At 37.1% G+C, this 22,529-nt stretch overlaps 2 protein-coding genes across 2 annotated transcripts in view; one reads left to right on the top strand and one right to left on the bottom strand.

The window, feature by feature from the left end:
• Positions 1-22,529, bottom strand: part of LOC126371230 (muscarinic acetylcholine receptor DM1) — a 133,046-nt gene that overhangs the window by 82,317 nt on the left and 28,200 nt on the right. The window lies entirely within an intron of this gene.
• LOC126371247 (juvenile hormone esterase-like) lies at positions 14,535-19,434 on the top strand. Its single transcript, XM_050016525.1, has 3 exons — positions 14,535-14,761; positions 16,720-18,050; positions 19,023-19,434. The coding sequence occupies exons 1-3, from the start codon at positions 14,633-14,635 to the stop codon at positions 19,207-19,209; spliced, it is 1,647 nt and encodes a 548-aa protein (XP_049872482.1). The 5' UTR covers positions 14,535-14,632; the 3' UTR covers positions 19,210-19,434.

Genomic DNA, 22,529 nt, shown 5'->3' with positions numbered 1-22,529 from the left:
TTATGTAAGTATATAGACAGATTATGGCAAGAAAAAATGTGGCCCAAATATGGGTCATGCACGTATGAGTTTCAAATTTTATGCCTCACATGTGGTTCATACTCAGTGAACGTGTTAAAACAAAAGCTGTATCAGTGATCTTGCCGTTAGAAACGTTGTATTTAAATTAATTAAGACCCTCCTTTTTAATAAAGTCGGTTATAAAAGCCTGTCAGAAGCCCATCTAAACAGGTCACGATGTCTAATCTCGCTGCCGGATGCAGAGACTTTATTTCACGCCCGTTTAATCTCCTAATGCTTATTAAATAAAGATTTGATTAGCATCGCAATGTTTATTTGTAAGACAATAGAATTGAGAATAGCTCTCAGTTTAATTGTGCAAAGTTGTCGAAAGGCGGCTTTAAAAAGCTTCCTTCTTTCTACATTTTAGAGGATTTTGCACTTAGCTGCCAAGCTAATTTGGTTGAAAGCGATTTTAAATATCTTCGCGGTTGTTTTTTTGCTTCTGTAGAGTTTTAGACTCTAAAAGACCACCATAAACTAATTATTTATTTAAAATTTAATCACGCTTTAAGCAAGTTTATCATTACTCTAACATCAAGTATTAGTGCATCATCATCATCAGCCCATTAACGTCTCCACTGCTGGGGCACGGGCCTTCCCTATGGATGGATAGGGAGATCGGGCCTTAAACCATCACGCGGGCCCAGTGCGGATTGATGGTTGTTAACGACTGCTAATGAAGCCGGGACCAACGGCTTAACGTGCCTTCCGAAGCACGGAGGAGCTCGAGATGAAAACTTTTTTTTTGTGGTCACCCATCCTATGACCGGCCTTATTAGTGCATACATAAAAATAATTATTAGTGTAAGATTGGCTATATAAGCCACATGCGAGCACATGAACGCAGGAGTTGAAGTAGTCGCCGTAGCCGAAATCGGCTGAATCACAACATCATCATCAGTGTATACATTTTTATGATGACATTTGTACTTTAATTCTATTTAAATTTATTATATATTACTTTAATTTTATTTGTTTTTTTTTTAAATGAAAAATGTGTTTTATAAAAGTACTCATCCTATTTTATGTGCCTCATTTGTATTGTTTTCTGGTAATAAAAAAACATTTTTCATTTTTTTCATTAATATATTTGGTATTATACAGGGTGTTAATGACACCGTAACAAATACTAAGGGGGATGATTCAGACGAATTTCCTGTTGGAAAATTCATTCACATTTTTCCGACGAAAAATTCCACTAGTTAGTCCCTAGTTAGGTTAGCACATTACAGGTTGATAACCTGGCCGAAAGTAAGACGATCCGCACTTCGGAAGACACGTTAAGCCATTGGTCCCGGTTACTAATTGCTGACGTAAGTGCGTATTCGTTACATGAGTCATATCAGGGGCCTTGGCGTCACAGTAATAACCCTGACACCAAGGTTGATGGGGTTGGTAATCCACCTCAAAATCCACACGATAGAAGAAGATGAAAAAGACATTTTCCCAGAAGGGAGTAAAGGACAGTTGAAGGCGTAATTTGTACATAAATTAGGTATATTTATAATTTTCATTATAATTTAGGCGTAAAATATCAAAGTGTCTTTTTTTACTTTTGATGGGTTTGCTCTTGGCCCCAGACTTGCCCGAAGGTATGCCACGAGGTATAAGATGGAGCGAGCCCAGAAGGTGCCTGTTCACTCTGGCCTTAAAAGCACCCGGGTTATATGCATTCGGAAATACAGAAGACGGCAGAGAATTCCACTCCTTAATCCCAGTCCTCGGAGTGCGCATAATCTGATGATAAATAATCCCCATTCTTATTAAGACAAATTATTTCAAATATCCAAATTGCGTTCCAATTTAGACTACAATTTAGAACGTTCCAGAATGTTCGAGAACATATTACAGACACGTGATATACTGCTCGACCTAATTCATTCTGTCACTACACTTTAAACTTTAATGCAAACCGCACAAGGACGAATTTACACCAATTAGTGTTACAGTAAGTTCGTTGTGTAGGCTTCAAGCTAATTTGACGGCTGTACCGAGGGGATAGGGATGTTTATCGGTTAATAATTGATCAGGGTAGATTTGTTCAATGTCGGAACAATTTGCAGTAGGAGTTTGAAATTGTTACTGTAATGGTGCATACAGCCTTACCCAGGATAAGCAGAGACTATTTCCATTTGTTTCGAATAAAAAATATTTGTAGTTCTACCCACCCTGTAAGGGAACATAAGTCATGTGTTTGTGTAAAAAAGGAAGAAGATACATAGAGGCAGCAGTTGGCGGCTAAATTATGTAACAAATTTTTTTTTCAGTAATATCCCGTAATAGTGTCTACGTATCACGTAGCAATTGGCAACGTCGTAGCGTAGCTACGCCATGTGTCGTAACGTTAGTAGGGTTAGAAGTTACGTAAACCTCATTTTGTTTGAAGTTTTGGGAATTGGGAACTGTTTATTATTTGTCGAATATTATTATTTAATGTAATAATTTTAAATAATAATATTATAATTTAATTTTTAATACATTTTTATTTCATAGCTCGCGAGAAGTGGGTGTATAATGTATACACTTCTGCCTACATCTTTGGGGATACATGCGCGATGTATATATATTTGTTTGATAATTTTAAAATTTAGTAACAATTATATGTTATTGACCGACAAGAGCGCAGCTCTTAAATAAAGAGAGATATGTTATTGGTGGTTGTCTGGAAGGAATTGCTGCAGTGCAATAAGGTTGCCTCTTGGAAAATAAAATTACAAATTAACGTAATTATTATTTGTATTTATTTTAATTATTATTTTTTTGAGACGGAGCTTCGAAAGGACACTTTTTAAAATGTTAACTTTTATTTGTCTGTTAGTTGCCTGAAAGTTTCTTTTTTATATATTACATCTGATGGAAAAAGGGCTAAGATTGCAGAAAAAATGGTTTTTTCAATTATGTTTTTTATTTCTAAACACGCAAATCAAATAGGTTATTAGCAATGCTGTTGGAAGCCTGCATTGGGACGTATATATAGGCTTATGATAATGATTATGAAAACTATTAAACTGTCAGTCGAAAATAAATGTTAATTTCATCGATGCTTTCAACTCTGTCATTTTTATAGATTGTGATAAAACAAGAACCAAATCTGAAACGAAACCAAATATCGTACAAAATACCCGCACTGAGTTGAAGTTTCAAACATAAATAGGTTTTCCAGCAGCCATGGGTGAGAACAGAATACAAAGTTGCATCGAACACACAAATTCTGTCCATTTCCCGCACTTTGTCTGCAAAACAAGACGAACTGTGCATTTAACTGCCAACTGTGAAAAGATGGCAGCGAAGTTTAGTTAACTGTGTAATCCAGTGGTTGAGCGTCGGGATTACGATCCGGAGGAACCAGGTTCAATTCCCATTTGAGATATTATATATCACAAACGTCACTTTGTGATCCCTAGTTTGGTTAGGACGTTACAGACTGATTGATTGTCGGAAAGTAAGATGATCCGTGCATCGGAAGGAATGTTAAGCCGTTAGTTCTAGTTGCGGCTGTTAAGTGGCCAAGTAGTTAAATTAACATAAATAAAGTGACCATAACCAGTTAAGGTCAAATCAAATCATTTATTCGCATAGGATTCATGGTTTTGTGTTCCAAGTATCACATGATCCGCTAGATATAAGCATGCGAAAATTTAGGCGGTAAGTAGGTAGGTACTTAATTCACTAATATAAATCTACTTACTAACTTAACTAACCTAATAGAAATCTAATTAAAAAAAATAAAGAAAACAAACTTACAATAATTAACAAAAATAAATATATAGCCTCAAAACTCTCTAAACATTATTAATATTAAACTTCATAGCATCTTCAAAATAATCTTTTATACAATAATAATATTTATCACATAGCCAATTATACAGTTGAGATATAAAATAATTTGTTATATCTATGCAAAAAATCCTATAATAGCTAAGTTACGTCAAAAAAGGAGAGTCCGTTCTGTACGTAGTATATTTTTTATTCTATGGTGCAAGTTAAGTTCTGATTGTGTGCATAAGTTAATGGAGTAGAACCTCAGAAGTTGTTTATCGACTAAACAATTCATTGTAAAGTTTTATATTAATCTGTTCCTTTGTATTGCTATGAACAACTTTGGCTTCTGTGCTCAGTTTAAAACTGTATTATTTTTAATTACATACTGGGAATGGTTATAGAGCAACATTTTTCCTGCGCTGTGGCAGTAGTGCCAGTAATTCACAATAATTATTTGCAAGTGCTTATAAATCATCACGCCTGTATCCTTGAAGGGGTGGGTAGAGGTGTATAGTACACCCACTCGCCGGGTATGTTTTAAGTCCCATGTAACAGGAGTCAAGCCGAATACAATACAAATACACTTTATTGCACCAAAATAGAAATAAATAATTACAAAAGACTCTTAACTAAGTACATGGCAAATGGCGGCCTTATCGCTTAAAGCGATTTCTTCCAGACAACCATAAGGTGAGGAAAAATTTAAAAATTGAAAGATTTCGAGCGCTGTTAAGCAGGCACAAATCCTGAAGCCATATGACATCAATTATCTGTGATAAAGTCAAATTCAGTGATTAACAATCCGAGTCGGGATTCGATCCAGGAGCACTAAGATGTAAATTACGCATTCTCCGAACAGGGTTAAAAAGGCCACATCGAAAAGAAATTCAATATTGCAATTTGACATTTACGCGTTTTTTATAAAAGCAAGTGCGCAATGCAAAAAGCAATAGGCTACTTGAAAACGTAGTCAAATGAGATACTTTCTACGAAACGTCAAAACGAAAGTTTTCTTTGGAGTTTGTATGGACATACTGTTCTGTGACGTCATCAATAAAAGCTGTCAAACGTCGTACTCATTGTTGCTTAATTCATAAATAAAATTCGAAAATAAGTCGAAAAGTAAAATGAGATTGAGTTTTGATCATCTTAGACTGACTTCTATTTCTAAATTATTATTTTATAATTTATCTTTGACCCAGTCAAATACCCAATTGCTTCAATGTGGCGTTTTTAACTATTCAGGAGTCAAAAGCTGCTGTACTGCAAAAAGCCGTAAAATGGTGAATTATTCTTTGCTCTATGGTCAACAAAAGTCTATCTCCAGTCGAAATACTAAACTGTAGACATAAATGAACCGACCATACCCAGTTTGAATTAGTACCTGAATTCGAGGTTTGGTTTGGAATCACTCTGTATGTAATACTATAAACGGACTAGGGTTACCACGAATATTGTTATTACCTGGAACACGCGAGTCTTGTTCTAAATACAAAAATCGACCGTATATGTTTTCTAATTGTACAGTATCTAAATGTATAATAATAAAGAGAAAAAATATATTAACAATAATTAATTGTACATAATTTATTTTATTTTGAGTTTTGTTTATTTTATTTTGGTTTTATTTAATTATATTTTTGTTTTTGTTTCATATTTTTGTTCTGTAATTTGTTCGTATTTTGATAGAACGACATGACTTATTTGGGTTCAGATATTAGCACTAATCGACAAAACGACATAATTATATCGTCAGAATTGATAAAATGACAGTGACAATGTTTTATCACGTTGCGCGTGTTAGCCCTACTAGAATAAAAAAACATACTAAAAATTAAGTGAATCGAACCATAACTATAGTTATGTACCTATAGTTTGTTTAGTTTTAATTCTTTGTAAGTGTTAAGTTTAAGAATATTTACTGGAATCAACTTTAAGTACTTTATTTCATTATTTGTAAATAAGTATCGTAATTTTTTTTCAAATATTTACTATATAATTGGATTCTTCTATCGTGTAGGTTGTGAGGTGAATTACCAACCTCATCAACCCTGGTGTCAGGGTTACTATTGAGCCGCCAAAGGCCCCTGACATGACTCATATAACGACTACGTACTTACATCAGTAAGTAGTAACCGGGACCAACGGCTTAACGTGCCTTCCGAAGCACGGATCGTCTTACTTTCGGACAATCAGGTGATCAGCCTGTAATGTCCTAACCAAACTAGGGATTACAAAGTAATTTTTGTGATATGTCCCCACCGGGAATCGAACCCAGGACCTCCGGATCGTGAGCCCAACGCTCAACCACTGGACCACGGAGGCCGTAACATTCGACGGATTTAAAAGTAACATTCGACCTTACATCTTTTAAGTAAAGAATTAAATAAGAAGAATGCAATGTCCCTGAAAATGTCCAATTTAACCGCATCGTGTGGCAGCCCTAGACTCGCTAGCAATGGCTGGCATTTAATATTCTGTATTCCGGGAATGCCTGACGCGAGGTACACAGTTAGAACTACATTCATTGCTACTTGATTTGGTTAAATTCAAATACCTAACCATTTAATAATCATTTTTCACACTCGCACTCTTTGCACACACGCATGCAATCACGTCGTATTTCGAACTACTTCTGTACCCACAGAAACATCTTGAGTGCGCAAATAAATATTCCGATCTACGATAAAAGAAAAAAATCTTCAAAATCGGACCTGTCCCTGGTAAGTTAGAAACGGAACCCTTCATTGACTCGACTATTATGAGTTTGAATTCATGTTTCGACCATAGATAATATAATTGATATCACGTATTTGTGCACGGTTTATGGCTGCCTCGTCCCCTATTACATGGGACTTCAACATAGCTGGCGAGGAATTGGTGTAATGTACATTTCTGCCTACCTCTTTAAGGATACAAACGTGAAGCTGTTATGGTTATCTATAGTCTGTCCCATGTCATACGCTGCGTGGCTCACATCTTTTGATACTTTTACATTATTATTTCCTGATACTTTTTACTATCATATATAAATACACATACAAATCAGAATTCAGAATTATTTATTCGACGTAATTATCATAGATAAACTTGTTGAAGGACAATTACACATATTTGAATCTACGTCATTTCGCAAGGTGTTATGGCTGAGGAAATGACGAGAAACTGCAACAGCAACACATCTTTTAAATCAATGTACATACATTGCAAGTTATATAATAACTGGAGGACCACATTTTTTCAAATACCAGGCATTTTTATCGTTTAAGTGATCATTAATCTTATTATAAGCTTTTTATATAAAGCAAGCTTCGCATGAGGTTTAAAATTATTTTCTGAAACATTCAAACTACTGTCTGGTATTTTGTTGTAAAATAATACATACTTAAGACCACGCCTATATCCCGTGGAGGTAGGTAGAGTCCATGGAATTCCACTTACTACGACCCTGACACACCATTTTCTTTGTATTTAAGAAGCTTAATATCAAGAGCCCATTATTAAGATAAGGAGAAGCTATCGACATCCGGGCCAAGTCTATGGTTCACAATGGTTAAATATGTGTACTTTATTATACATAATAATATTAATTTCTAACCCTTATTAATAAAATGTTATCTGGTTTGTATCGCAAGTAACGAACACTATGGAGTCCTCTTCAACACTCAAGACTGGAAACAGCCTCCCTTTGCTTCACCGGTCATTAAATCGAATCAAGCACTCTGGATAGCCCCCACCTCCCTCCAAAAGCGCCTGTGCGGACGAAATAGCAAATCAAATAAGAGTAAAATTTTCTCCCGGTTTTGATAAAGTAAGCGCCGCGGCGTCTTTGCTCGTTACATTTTCTCAGGCGCTATTTCTAAGTAATTAAAGTTTCAACATTGAGTAAAGGGAAAGTTTCTTTGTGAAATAGGAAACTGGTGAAGCCGACTTCAAGCTTGTCTTCTACAATTATGCTGTAGGTTCGATCATCTTTGTGTATAAGAAAGTTTTAAGTTGGCTGTCATTTGCATGTACAGTTAGGGAATAAAAAGGTTTGCTTGCACTGCAAGAATCATTTATACGAACATACCGGTACAAAAAACAGGGCCGCCAACATTTGAATAAATTTCGTATTTGTCATCCATCAAATAAGGTTTTATTTGCTTTATCAACAAAATTTATGACGCTTCCCTCTAGATAAAACAATGTTGCTGCAAGTAAATTTGAACTTTCTAATTGAACATAATTTTGTGACCTGTATGAAAAAGCAACCTGTGACGTCATAGAAAAACGTGACAAAATGTCGCACTTATTACATTTTCGTTCATAAAAATTCATAAATAAGTTAAATAGAAAAAGGAAAAACGTTTTTGTCACCTGTAATCTGTCTTTATTTAGTAATCAGAATTTCATAATTTATATTTGACCTAGGAAACTACCCAATTGTACCTACTGTTTGCACCATCCCATATAAAATCACTGGGTATTTCTAGTTAACAGAAAGAAAGAAAGAAACATTTATTACTTCCGGACACCACAGACACAGACAGACAGGTGCATTACATTTAACACAGGACAGAAACCACACGGAAATCAATAAATACACAGAAAAAAAACCAAAACAAAAAGAAAAACAAACCAATATCATAAAAACAATAATAATAAAACTAAGTATTCTAAATGCAACGCACTGACGGCCCGATCATCCGCGGTGGAGTCCGGAATAAAAGGACCTCGCTCAGCATAAGTCGCGGCGTGAGCCACGACGCTGGTATTCTGCGGGCCCTGCCGAGTGAGGCCACGGACATCGCGGTATATACCTATGTACATAGATACATACTACAACACAGTCACAACAACAGTCAATATTGAGGTACCTAAATACAGTCACGTTCAGTGCTCCTAATATCTTGAAGTTTCAGCAACCGTTATATTATTTTTTCCGAATACAAACATTATGCTAATTTCCATGTTCATCAATTATTAGATTTATCGTATATCCGAATTTGAATTTAGAAATAACACTTTATTGTTGTGTTGTTCACGCGGAAATCATACATAACAACAATAAAGTATTTAATTCTGAATTCAAATTCTGATAAACGATAAATCGAATAATTGATGGACATGCGTCACCCGAAATAGAATCATTGTACCCTTGACATGAATAACACAACAATAAAGTCCTTAAATTGGAATTTAAATTCTGATACACAATAAATCTAATAATTGATGGACATGCGATGAAATAGAAGCTTTTTACGCAATACCACTGTACAGTCATTTACAGTCATAGAATAAGAAATAATAGTACGTGTACAGTGTAAGTAGTAGCACACGATTTTAATGTCTGAGTCTGGAACACTTCGCCTTTCGGAATTGGGTCACGCGGGGTCAAGCGAGCAGTTATGTCAACCAGTCCAACCTTTTACGTCTTTTGCCTTTTATACCACCTGATACAGTGTTGGTTACGTACTTCGTCTGAGAGCCCTCAGCGCACCCCATTTGTCCGGCCAAGTAATAAGTCACAAAAAGCATACTACTACAAAGGAAGAAAATATAGGTATAGAATGCTTTCAGCTGCATAGTCACTGTGGACCTGTGGTTCAGCGGCTTGCTTCTCAATCGAGAGCCGCGCCAGTTCAAACCCCGATATCGAAGTTGGACTAATGAGTTATTAATTTATCTTTAGTACAGTTGGGGATATATCACAAATGCCATGTTGTGATCCCTAGTTCGGTTAGGACATTACATCTGATCACCTGATTGTGCGACAGTAAGATGATCCTTTTATCTTTATTTTTGAGTATAAATGATGACACTTTTTATTATTATTCTGATTAAAATAAAGACAAGCAATGACAAGCCCCGGTTTCGCACAGGTAGTGTTTTATGTGAGTTAGGAGTCGGAAGCATTGAAATATAACTACGTAATTGTATTATAAAGCTTCGAAAATATTTATAAATGAGAAAAGACAAATTTATTTACGTTGTACGCCATCTAGGTAACGGATCTTTTCTCGTGTGGGTTGTGAGGTGGAATGTCAACCTCAACAACTCTTAATTAAAACACATAATAACGGGTTCTTACCGCGTTTAAATGGGGATAATATGAGACTCCCGATATTTCGACACTGTTGAGATGAGATTGGAGTGGAGTAGGTAGATCCATAATTTTCTACGGGCAGACATATCTGTCTACCCTCTTTCTTTGCCGCTTGTTTATGTTTTTGATATCAACAACTCACTACTCAACTCACTACTCAACTCACTACTCAACAACTCTGGTGTCAAGAAGTAAAGACAAGCAATATATATACATATAGGTACCAACATAATTCTATACATAATGTGATCCAAATATCAAGCAACACTATGCCTCTGCCAATACATTGTATTTTGGAATAATTATGTACCCGAGTAATGAGAAAATAGGTAATTATCACGTTTAAGCTGTACAACGCCATCTATAATGTTTTTGGTGAACGTAGTCGGGACAGTTCCTCATTCACAGCATACAGCCCTGGGGGAAAAACTAGACGGCCTCCCCGAATGTTTGCGGTGCCCACTGCGCGCACCAACCTCGGCAGCTACGCTCCAGTAGCGCGCGCACTAAAGACCATTAATACTATCTCCGTACTCCATACTGACATCGATCTATTTACGTGTTCGTTAACGAAATTCACAGACTTAGTTGTAAAACTCTTGAGTTTATAATATTTAAGTAAAATTGCATTACATAGTTGAATTGGGATTGCCTGTAATGACTATGTAAATTGTGTATAAATAAATAAATAAATGTTTTTACTTTGTTGCACACGAGGCGTGCAGCTCAAGTAAACTACAGGGGGGTTAAAATGGCCACATCGAAGCAATTCATCTAAGAAAGCAATATTGCAATTTGACATTTGTTTGCTATGCGCATTTACTTTTATATGCGCAAATGTCAAATTGCAACATTGCTTTCTTATATGAAATGCTTTGATGTGGCCATTTTAACCTCCCTGAAGTTGCTACAAGCCCATTGCCATAAACTGGGCACAATTGGCTATTTGACAGTTGTAACAATAAAATCAACATCATCATCATCAGCCGTACGACGCCCACTGCTGGGCATAGGCCTCCCCCAAGGATCTCCACGACGATCGGTCCTGCGCTGCCCGCAGCAACAACAAAACAATAAAACTGCGATAACAATAAAATATGAATCCAATATTTTTTTATTAAGATAATTTTAAATATTTATTTTTACAAAATTAAGATGCGATTTTTCATCCGTGTATACCCGAAACACATGATTGAGCTTCGTGTGAAGTCCCATTTCACAAAATAAAAAAGCTATCTGTGAAGTTATACAGTTTTACAGTTTCTTTGCTTATTGAAATGTGACGTCACTGGGCAAAATGTCACGTGACCAACCGTTTTCGCGCGAAAATTAAAATTAATTAAGAAAAATGTTTTTTTTTCTCTTATTATATAAAGCTTTTTCGAAATAACAAAAACGCGTTTGTATTTTTTTAAATACTTATCCGAAATCTGTCTAGTAGCCAATTCCTGGAAACCACGCGAGGCTCAAGGTTCAAAGACCAGACTCATAAACAAAAATTAACAATATTAAATAACACAGTGATTTACTCATTTATCATAATAAGCGTAATAGTTATAATTATTAGATAATAATATGAATTTTGATAGTCATGGTGACACTTGATTAAGGTAGATAAATCCAAATATCCGTATAGTCACTCGGAGTATTTATATCTAATTTATAATTACAAATATAAATTTAAATTACGAATTGCGACCCGCCCCGGTTTCGCACGGGTAGTGTTTTATGTGAGTTAGGAGTTGGCAGCATTGATATAAACTACGTACTTAGTTGTATTATAAAGCTTCGAAAATAATTATAAATGAGAAAAAGACTTTATTTACGTTGTACGCCATCTAGGTATCGGATCTTCTTTTCTCGTGTGGGTTGTGAGGTGGATTGTCAACCTCATCAACTCTGGTGTCAGGGTTATTATTGAGCCGCCAAAGACTCATGGCTCATGTAACGACTACCTACTTACATCAGTAAGTAGCAACCGGGACCAACGGCTCATCTTACCTTCGGACAATCAGGTGATCAGCCTGTAATGTCCTAAACAAACTAGGGATCACAAAGTAATTTTCGTGGTACGTCCCCACCGGGATTCGGACCCGGGACCTCCGGATCGTGAGCCGAATGCTCAACCACTGGACCACAGAAGTCGTTTAGGTAACGGATAGGAACTAGACTAGTGACCACACCCTATAAATCTTTATTTTTTATAAAAATTATTAAAAAAAAACTAGGGACCGCGCCCTTAATTTTTTACTTCTCTCACATACATACAACATACATAAACTCACGCCTATTTCCCACCGGGGTAAGTAGAGACTATAGAATTCCATTTGCTTCGATCCTGACACACTTCTCTTGCTTCCTCCACATTCATCAATCGCTTCATACACGCACGCCGGTTCAGAGCAGATCGTAACACACACACACACACAGATCACAGATCTTAACAGATCGACAGACAGACAACAAAGTGATCATAACGGTTCGGTTTTTCTTTTTGAGGTTCGGAACCCTAAAAATCATTATAGGTATTATGACGTGAGTGATAAAAAAAAATATTATCTGTGAGTAAACACATTAAACTAGTAGGTATTTTTTTGATAACGTTGTTATAAAAGACCGGCTTAAACGGTGATGGTAAATAACGCAATATACAGTGTTGCGAAAATATCGATATTTTTATCGTCGACATTTTTTATTTAGAAAAACTCATACTTGAAGTGCTGGCCTATCGATTGGTGTCATAGATTCGGGATCGTGGGTATGTATATCGGTAGGTTATATAGGCACATCGATAATTCAGGATGTGGGTATTATGTTTACAGTATAATCGATTTTATTTAGAATTATTATCATTTTTTAAGTATTTTATATGATTATTTAGCTCGGTAAGATGTGGGTACTTAGTTTATCTTGCTATTCATCTATCTATCTCTGTCTACCCCAATCGGGACATAGTCGAGTGCCTATGTTATTTTTATTTGATTTGATTAGTAAACTATCGAAAGTCAAGAACAATCGGTAGCAGTATCCAGCAGACACCTGCTAATTTTATTTTATGTAATGTTATGTTATATGTATATTTTATGTTGTACCCCTCATTTTCTTATCCGCCGAAAAGGAAAAGGACGGATTATTGCCAATTTGAAAATGAATGAGTGAATGAAAGCATAACCCGGGCGAATAAAATAGGCATCTCGCTGGTGTGCAACCCGTTTGACGTGTCGGGTTATTGACAAATATAAAAATTTAAAAAAGTTTTTTAAACTTCTGCCTAAAATTGATGTGTTCCATAAATTTTATACCTGTCGATTATCCGTCTCTTTCCTTTTCAGCAAATAAGAAAATGACAGGTGGTGTGTATTGGAATCAGCAACAGTAATTACATAACATAACATAAACAACCTATATACGTCCCACCGCTGGGCACAGGCCTCCCCTCAATCAACCGGAGGGGGTATGGAGCATACTCCACCACGCTGCTCCAATGCGGGTTGGTGGAGGTGTTTTTACGGCTAATAGCCGGGACCAACGGCTTAACGTGCCCTCCGAAGCACGGAATCATCTTACTTTTTCGGACAATCAGGTGATTCAAGCCTGAAAAGTCCTTACAAAACAAAGGACAGTCTCACAAAGTGATTTCGACAATGTCCCCATCGGGAATCGAACCCGGACCTCCAGATCGTGAGCCTAACGCTCTAACCACTAGACCACGGAGGCTGTCAGACCACGGAGTCAGACAACAGTAATTACTTTAAATAAATTATTGTATATTTGTAAGCCATAATACAACTGATGGAATTCTATAGTCTCTGCTTACCCCGGTGGGAAATAGGCGTGAGTTTATGTATGTATATAATACAACTGATATCAATAAAACTTACTATCGATAATCTTGCTATCCACCGATAGCAGCACCTAAAAATGTTTTAATATCGATGTTGTAGCAAAGTATACCAATATTTTGCGGTGTTTTTGCCGAACTATCGATTTATACCTTTTAAATCATAATTTTGCATCGATAGTAATAATATTATTGATACACAGCAATATCGATATTAGAAACAATACATCGCTAGTATCAAAAACCGAACAATCGGTTTACGTAATAGGCCCTAAGGTCTATAATCGAATACCGGATGACGTGAGAAGTGCAACTTCTGCCTGCATATTTAAAAACAGAGTACATCTTCTTGAGAAGATGCAATTTTACGATTTTCCATTTTTTTAATTGATTATTTCTAATTTGTAATTTATAATAATTTTAATTTAAATGGAATGACATTCGATTACGATTATTATTCAATCAATCAATCAACAAAAAATAATGATAAAAATGATTAATGATTTTGTATTTAATTGATATTGTATTGATATTATTTGTCTTGTTCATGTCGATTCATTAAGTACGTTTAACATACCTACTCTGAATTATTGTATTTAATTAATGACTTGTAGGTAATAGTATTTTACCAATAAAATTTTCACTTTTCATCTATCAATAATCCTTGCTGTTGTCAGAAGCAATACTATCGATATTGCTTACATAGCAATATCGATTTTATTAATCTAAATGAGCTAGCGACACTATTATTTTTTTTAACCTATCGAGCGCGACCTATGGACAGGCAACACTACCTTCCGAATTCGTAAAATTACATCTGCCGAGTGCAGACGTGTAATTATTTTATTGTCCATAATTCATTTAACCGGTTTTGTAAAATGGTGCAAGTTCGAGTCCGGGAGGGAATCTTAGAGGGCCAAGAGGTGGAGAATGAGTTCGGAGGGAAGTTTTATAGTTTTAAAGGAGTGCCGTACGCGCAGCCACCTGTTGGTGAATTGAGATTTAAGGTAGGCGGTGCCTTTTCGTGCGCACACAAACTTAATCTAATTTTATTTTGTTAACTCTTTAATGAGTGCTGTCCTTCACTTATAATATATGTAAGAAAGTGATGCTGCGTGATTGTAACTTCTAAACCACTTATCAGACTTGTGTGTCCTAACATAATACATAAAGTCACGTTGAAATCGTAGGTATGCAACAATAATAATGATTACGATAAGATTTAGTAACGGCATATCGCTTGCTAATGTTTGCGGAATTTATTACATAACAAACATAATAATATTATCGAATATCTTCTTCTATGGTTTGGGTTGTGAGGTCGAGTGCCAACCTCATCAACACTGGTGTCCGGGTTACTATTGAGCCGCCATAGGCCCCTGACACGGCTCATGTAACGACTACCAACACAAAACAACTCCGGTTAGAATAATAAACGTCGATCACAAAAATACTATATCCAGACCCTTTTTTATGCATTACGTAATCCAAGCAAAGAATTAAGTACTTAAAGGTCTATTATATATATACTGCGATGCCGCCGGCGCGATTATCATAAACACACATAAACACGACTAAGTCGAAGCCATGGTACTTATAAGAAAACCAGGTAGGTATGCTCAAAACTAACAGTTAGCTACCTGAGCAATAAGAAGCCGCGTTAGTGCCTGTTGCTGGCAACACAAGTATAAAATAATTAATATTTTTTGCATGGCAATATTATACGGAATAGAATGGCTAACGCCACCCGCGAAAGTGTATTTTAACGATTACACACCACTTATATATCACTTATTACATCATAACGATTACATCACTTTCCTTCCACCGACTGTAATTGGAATACCTACCATTGTATTTAAGTCTATAAATTATGTAATACAAACTGGATTTAAAAAAAAATTAAAGGAAAACATGAAACAGTAGGACTAGGGCCCTGTGCTAGGAGGTTTTCTGGCCACGTCTTTCCCTCAGCGTTACAGATTCCGATGTGGTTGTAGTTTTACAGCTAGTTACATAATATGTAATTTAATTTTTTGACGTTCAAAAAGCGCTAACTTTGTAAGCCAATTTTGAAAAATAAATATTTTTGAATTTTTAATTTTTGAATACAAAAACTTAATTAAATAGTGACAAGGAACAAATTGGTGTTTTGCAATTGGAACTAAAACCCTCGACCTCTCACCATCTACTACATCTACAGTCCACACATACCAGGAGCCGAACAGTGCCAGTCTGTTTTATTTTTATTATATGTGTCCTTGGAGCTCAAAAAAGAATTGTTATTGTATTATATTACAAAAGGCGCTGTGAGGACACATCACTTGTGTAAATAAATGGCTCATTTAATAAATAAATCAATAGAAATAATCGAAACAAGTAGATTTCCTCGCATTTATTCGTCCCGACACTGTTCTTAATCTTTTTTCAGTCAGTACTTTAATTCATTCAACGTAGACGTCCTTGATAATGTATTTAAAAAAATACATTTACTTAATTAAAGTTGCTGTTGCAGTTTCTTATCATTTCTTCTCCGCCATGACACCTTGCGAAATAACATAGATTTAAAAATGTTAAATTGGCCATCAACAAGTTAGAATGGCCCCCCAAGACCTTTCCAAAATTGCTATATTATTACGTATATAGATTGTTTGAAAAATAACATCTAGATCCCGTGCCTACCCCTGTAGGGATACAGGCGTGATCCTATATATGTATATGTATGGGGTAGTCAGAGATACATCCATCACAAGATGAACTAAGTACCCACGCCTCACCGAGCTTTCTGTTAGACAAATGTGATACGTGGTGAGCCGTATCGCCGTCTATCATGGTCGAGCCAACTGTGTTAGTCAGAATTCCATTTGAGGGCAATTAATAACTCATTGGTGCAAGTCCGCTACCGGGGTTCGAACCGATAGTTTTTTAATATTATCACTTATTGGGTATTCCAATTTATTTGCAGGCGCCTCAACCGTTGAAGCCATGGGACGGAGTTCGTAGTGCCACTGAGCATGGCCCAATTTGCTACCAAGATGACATATTCCTAAAAACTGGCAAGTCGGGCAGCGAGGACTGCCTCTACCTCAACATATACACCCCAGCCATCAAGCCAACCAAACCTCTACCAGTCATGTTTTTCATCCATGGAGGAGGATTCGTCTGCGGGTATGGCAACGATGACCTGTACGGCCCAGAGTTTCTCGTCAGAGAAGACGTCATATTGGTCACAATCAACTACAGGCTCGAAATACTTGGGTTCCTTTGCCTGGACATTGAAGACGTACCCGGTAACGCTGGTATAAAGGACCAAGTCGCTGCTCTCAGATGGGTCAGAGATAATATTAGCAACTTCGGCGGTGACCCGAATAACGTCACAATTTTCGGCGAAAGCGCTGGAGGTGCCTGTGTCTGGTACCACCTTGTATCACCAATGTCTAAAGGACTCTTCAAAAGAGCAATAGCCCAAAGTGGAGCTGCTACCAGTAGCTGGGCATCAACTTTTGAACCATACGAAAGAGCTAAGGCCTTAGCAAAACAACTCGGTTGCGAATCTGAAGATGGCAAGGAGATATATGAATTCTTAAAATGTCAACCCATGGAAGTCCTAGTTAATGTTAAAGCACCCATCACTCTCAGCGAAACGGTAAGAGCAGGGACGAACCTATACTTTAGTATTGTAAGTGAGAAGCAATTCGGTGACAATGAAAGATTCTTTTACGGGGACATTTATGATGTTCTGAGGAATGGCGTCCACGAAGGAGTTGAGATAATGTCTGGTTTCTGTGCCGATGAAGGTATCGTGTGCCTTGCAGCAGGTGCGAATTTAGAAGAAATACTCACACAAACTGATGCATTCCCTGAAGTATTAACTCCGGGAGAAATTACAAGAAATTGCCCGATAAGCACTGTACTTGAAGTAGGAAAAAAGACGAAGAAGCACTACTTTGGAAAACAGAAGGTTTCAATGGAAACTGTTGAACAGTATGTTAAATACCTAGGCGATGCAATGTTCAACTATGGAATTGTTCAAGCTGAGAAGATAAGTAGTAGGACGAACAAGGTCTACTTATATGAATTCAGCACACAGACTGAAAGGAACTGGTTCGCTAACATCATACATATAGGCGATCTCCTGAACAACAGACCCACAGTATCGCATGCTGACGACTTAGCATACTTGTTTCCTTTGAAAGCTCTGTCCCTTGTCACAAACCAGAAAATCGACAAAGATTCCAAGACTTTCGAACTGATTAACAACATCACGAAACTCTGGACTAATTTTGCCAAATATGGGTAAGTGTTACATTACATTTTAATCCTACGTGTATTCACGAATTCCTATCAGTGGGCAGTGTACGAAAACCTGCAGCCATATTTGAGCTGTTATTGAAAAAAAAAACTTTTACAGCAAACAATTTACTTATTATGAATATTTACACTATTCTAGAATAATACACAAATGACGGATCCTAAGAATGTTATTAATTGTAGCTATAGCGTTAAAAAACCGAATGGATCATAAAAAAACGCGTAAAGTTTAAAAAGTAAAATGACTTGGCAACCCTAAAATTCAAATTCAAATTATTTATTTCGGACTGTATCCATATATGTTAGTAACAACTTATAAAACTTAAGCTAATACACACGCCACGCGCGACCCTTGGCACAGCAGCGTGTAGCCTAAGCTCGCAGGTATCAAATTTAATCTAAACAGATTTAACCATAATGTGAGCAATTATCCACTTACATTTGATCCACTATTTACGGGACTAAAATATATTGAAAAAGATCCTCCCCCTCACCCTCCGCGGAAGAAAGTAGATTTTATCAACTTTCCAGGAACTACGAAAATTACTTACTCAGTTATAAGTCCTAGCAATACTCTACAAAAAGAAAATAATAACATAAAGTAGCTTTATTTTGAGAATTAACCTAACAATTGATTGAGAAGGGAATGTTAAGTTGGTTTGGGACACATATAGCGGATGAAGGATAATAGGATTACGAAAGCAGTATATAAAGCGAAGGTTAGTGGCTGGCAGAGGAAGGCCTAGAAGGACGTACATTAACAAAATTGGAGATGTCCTTAGAAAAGGTTCAGTAAGATCTACTATGAACCGGCGTGCGTGTATGAAACAATTGATGAATGTGGAGGAAGCAAGACAAGTATGTCAGGATCGAAGCAAATTGGATTCCATAGTCTCTGCTTACCCCGGTAGGAAATAAGCGTGAGTTTATGTATGTTAACTTAACAACTTTTCACAGGAACCCAACTCCAGATTCATCGCTGGGAGCCACATGGGAGCCTTATGATGAGAAAGACCAGAAATACATGGAGATCAGTAACACCTTCACACTCCGAGCCAAGCCACTTAAGGAGGATATAGAATTTTGGGAGGGCATCTTCAGAGAATACCTCCCTAACTACGAAGCGTCGATGTCTAAACTGTGATAATAGCAATGACCAAATCAATATCTTTACATTATTTTATAGATTATTAGCCTTTTTTTATAATTTGGGAAGAATAAGCACCAACCTACTAGTTTTTAATACCCTTTGTAACTTTTATCACTTTAAATATATTCACCAAACCTAACCAAAGTTTTCTTTACCATACAGAGTGACTAAAGGGATTATTATTATTGCGTATGGCAGACAAAAATAAAATATCCTGCGTGGATCATACATATATCTTGCTGAATCTCCCCTAACCAAGTCTCTGCCGCATCCGTCGCACAACGCAGCAATGCTAAAGGGATTAAAAACGCCACATCGAAGCAATTTATCTAAATAGCAATATTGTTATTTGACATTAAAAGGACAATGACCGTAACTGTATGAGACCCGTCCCCACCAAAACCTTCGACACACATACACATTTACAACATTAACCTATACACACATTTATACCCCGATACCGACCCCGCCGCTGGCGTGGTCGACGGATCCCTCAATTAGCACTTATCGCTATCGACCCACTAGAGTCGATTAATTCTTTCAAATATTTTTCCTCTCAAACGACACCCTTACCGGAGGTTCGCGTCCAACTGGGCGCCCTCTGGCCTGTTTTCTTAAACGTTGTACCGGGTGAGAGCCCTCAGCGCTCCCCATTTGTCCGGCCAAGTAGTTAATGCCATTTGCGGAACTGTAGTAGATACAATAAGTCACGTTGAAAAAAAAACACATTAATACATGCTGTGTCGACCACACTTAGGGTGGTATTATTAAACTAGTCTCAGCTTCGAGACTGCCCTCAAGATCATGTCAATGTGACAGTTTTCATATAAAAACAGAGACTTGAGCATGATCTTGAGGGCAGTCTCAGCTGAGATTAGTTTATTAATACCACCGTTAGAGTAGAATAAGGGCAGGGGATAAACAAACATTTACCGATATGCCTGTTGAAAAAATCGAATTCCTCGTTAAAACAGCCATCAGACATCACGCCAATCAAAATCCACGGGAGCGGCAAATATCCAGAGAGCAGAACAAACAGAATCCAATTCTACACGCCACTGTCACACACAGGCATGCGCAGACCCTGATTTAATTGAAATTTTAATGCACGAACGACCGTCGAATATTCTGATATCATAACAGAGGCACAATGTGTAAAATATTGGATGAACCGGCAAATCGACGCAGTACTGGAACTTTTTCACAAACATTGGATATTGCCAAAAGGTTCCATTGTTGCTATGGGTTACAATACAAGGCTATAAACTACAAACAACTATTTACTTTACAAATACAATACATTAAGTTTAGTCAGTGATACAAAATAAAAATATACTTTATTGCACCAAAATAAAAGGAAATATTAACAAAAGACTCTTAACTGGGTACTTGGCAAATGGCGGCCTTATCGCTTATAGCGATTTCTTCCAGACAACAATAAGGCGGCAAATATGTAAAAATTGAAATTGTAAGATTGCGGGAACCTTTCGTTTATGTTAAATAGTTATCGTTGCTTCTACATCCGCGGTTATTGTTACCTACTTATTTGGTATTCTATAAACACGATTGAGATGTTAACACTTTCAAGGACAGAACGTCTAATGATGTTCCGAATCCAAGGTGTCATATTACCTATTATGAACCATCAATGACCTATTGTCTCTGTCCGTGAAAGGGTTAAGTGAAAACCTCGTTAGCACTGTTTTTTAAATTCTCATTATGTGATTTTCATTAACACCTCTACCTCATCTAATCTAGCCTACAAGAACAGCCACTGCTGGGCAAAGGCCTCCCCTTCCTCTTCATTTTTCGCAATCCTGTACGTACCCTGGCCAGTCCCTCCAACAAGCGTCCTAGTCATTATCCATCGCCATCTCTTTCATTCAATCATCATCTCCCTAGCATTGTCCCGTTTATCACAGGGTTCGCTTACCTAACCCGCGAAGGGAAAACCAGCCCAATACAGGTTTGGTCACATTAGGAAAATGCATTTCTCGGGAATATGGGTTTCCTCAAGATATTTAAATTTTTACTTGGATTGAAAGTAGCTCGGGGGGGGGGGGGGGTCTATTCTAGCAAGTTAAAATCGGGACGAAAAGTAAATAACTTAAGGTATGACTCCACAAGGCATCAGGTTGTGAGGTGTGGAATACCAAGCTCATCAACCCTGGTGTCAGGGTTATTATTGAGCCGCCAAAGGCCCCTGACATGGCTCATGTAACGACTACATACTTACATCAGTGAGTAGTAACCGGGACCAACGGCTTAACGTGCCTTCCGAACCACGGCTCATCTTCCTTTCGGACAATCGGGTTATCAGCCTGTAATGTCTTAGCCAAAGCTAGGGATCACGAACTGATTATTATGATATTTCCCCACCGGAATTGGAACCCGGAGCCTCCGAATCGTGAGCCCAATGCTCAACCATTGGACCACGGAGACCATTAGGGTTAAGGTGTAACATTAGCTAGTGAATACAAGGCTTTACTTAGATAATCAAAGAGTTCCACAACAACTATTTAGTCCCAAACAGAATACAGAAATCGAATTATTGTTCTTGAACTCACTAAACAAAATGACTACGAAAACATAACTCGGGTTTGGTCTTGGAAATTGAAGTTAGCGTTTCAACGAGCCACTATGATATTATGTCGCCGCGTCCAGTTAATTGAAAATTTAATCGCGCCATTCGACGTCCGAGAATATTCACAGAGCAATTCGGGAGTAGGGTCGCCAGTCTTTCTAGGCACATCCCGGACACTAAAAAAATAATAAATTATAAGCTCACGGCCAAGTTGATTGGGTGTTAGTACGAAAACTTTGATTCAGATCATGGTTCTGTATGGAAAAGAAAATAATTCAAAAAAGCACTATATTTTTAATGAAGTTTCCGAGAGGAAATACGTTCCACTTCTTATCAATTCAGAATCATGGTCGGAATCATCCCGCTCAGTATTCGTTACGGTGTCACTAACACCCGTCTGTATGGCTACCTGTACGTAGGTACTTGTAAGTGTATGCAAGTGACGTCGTAACGAATACTAAGGAGGATGATTTTGAGTTAATATCAAGTGGATTTTTCTATCGCAAAATGTATACTTTTGATATTAACTCAAAATCATTCCCCTTAATTCAACTTGAATTCAGAATCATGGTCTTAATCTTTATTTTTCCTCTATATTATTTTTGATGAACGTAGCCTGGAAAGTTCCTCATTGGGGTAGTCAAAGGTATATTAATTATCGCATTATGAACTAAGGAAGAATAGTCGTACGACGTCTATCTACGTAGACGGCATTCGTTGCGTCTATTGG

This window comes from Pectinophora gossypiella, chromosome 12, assembly GCF_024362695.1.
Source record: "Pectinophora gossypiella chromosome 12, ilPecGoss1.1, whole genome shotgun sequence".
In the NCBI taxonomy this organism is placed as follows: Eukaryota; Metazoa; Arthropoda; class Insecta; order Lepidoptera; family Gelechiidae; genus Pectinophora; species Pectinophora gossypiella.
Note: the sequence above shows the minus strand (reverse complement) of the source record. Positions and strands in the feature narration are given on the sequence as shown.

Excerpts from the sequence above, each read along its gene's own strand:
- LOC126371247 (XM_050016525.1), top strand. The coding sequence starts at position 14,633 with ATGGTGCAAGTTCGAGTCCGGGAGGGAATCTTAGAGGGCCAAGAGGTG. Across the intron at positions 14,762-16,719 it reads TTGGTGAATTGAGATTTAAG|GCGCCTCAACCGTTGAAGCC; the intron begins GTAGGCGGTGCC and ends ATTTATTTGCAG. Across the intron at positions 18,051-19,022 it reads ACTAATTTTGCCAAATATGG|GAACCCAACTCCAGATTCAT; the intron begins GTAAGTGTTACA and ends AACTTTTCACAG.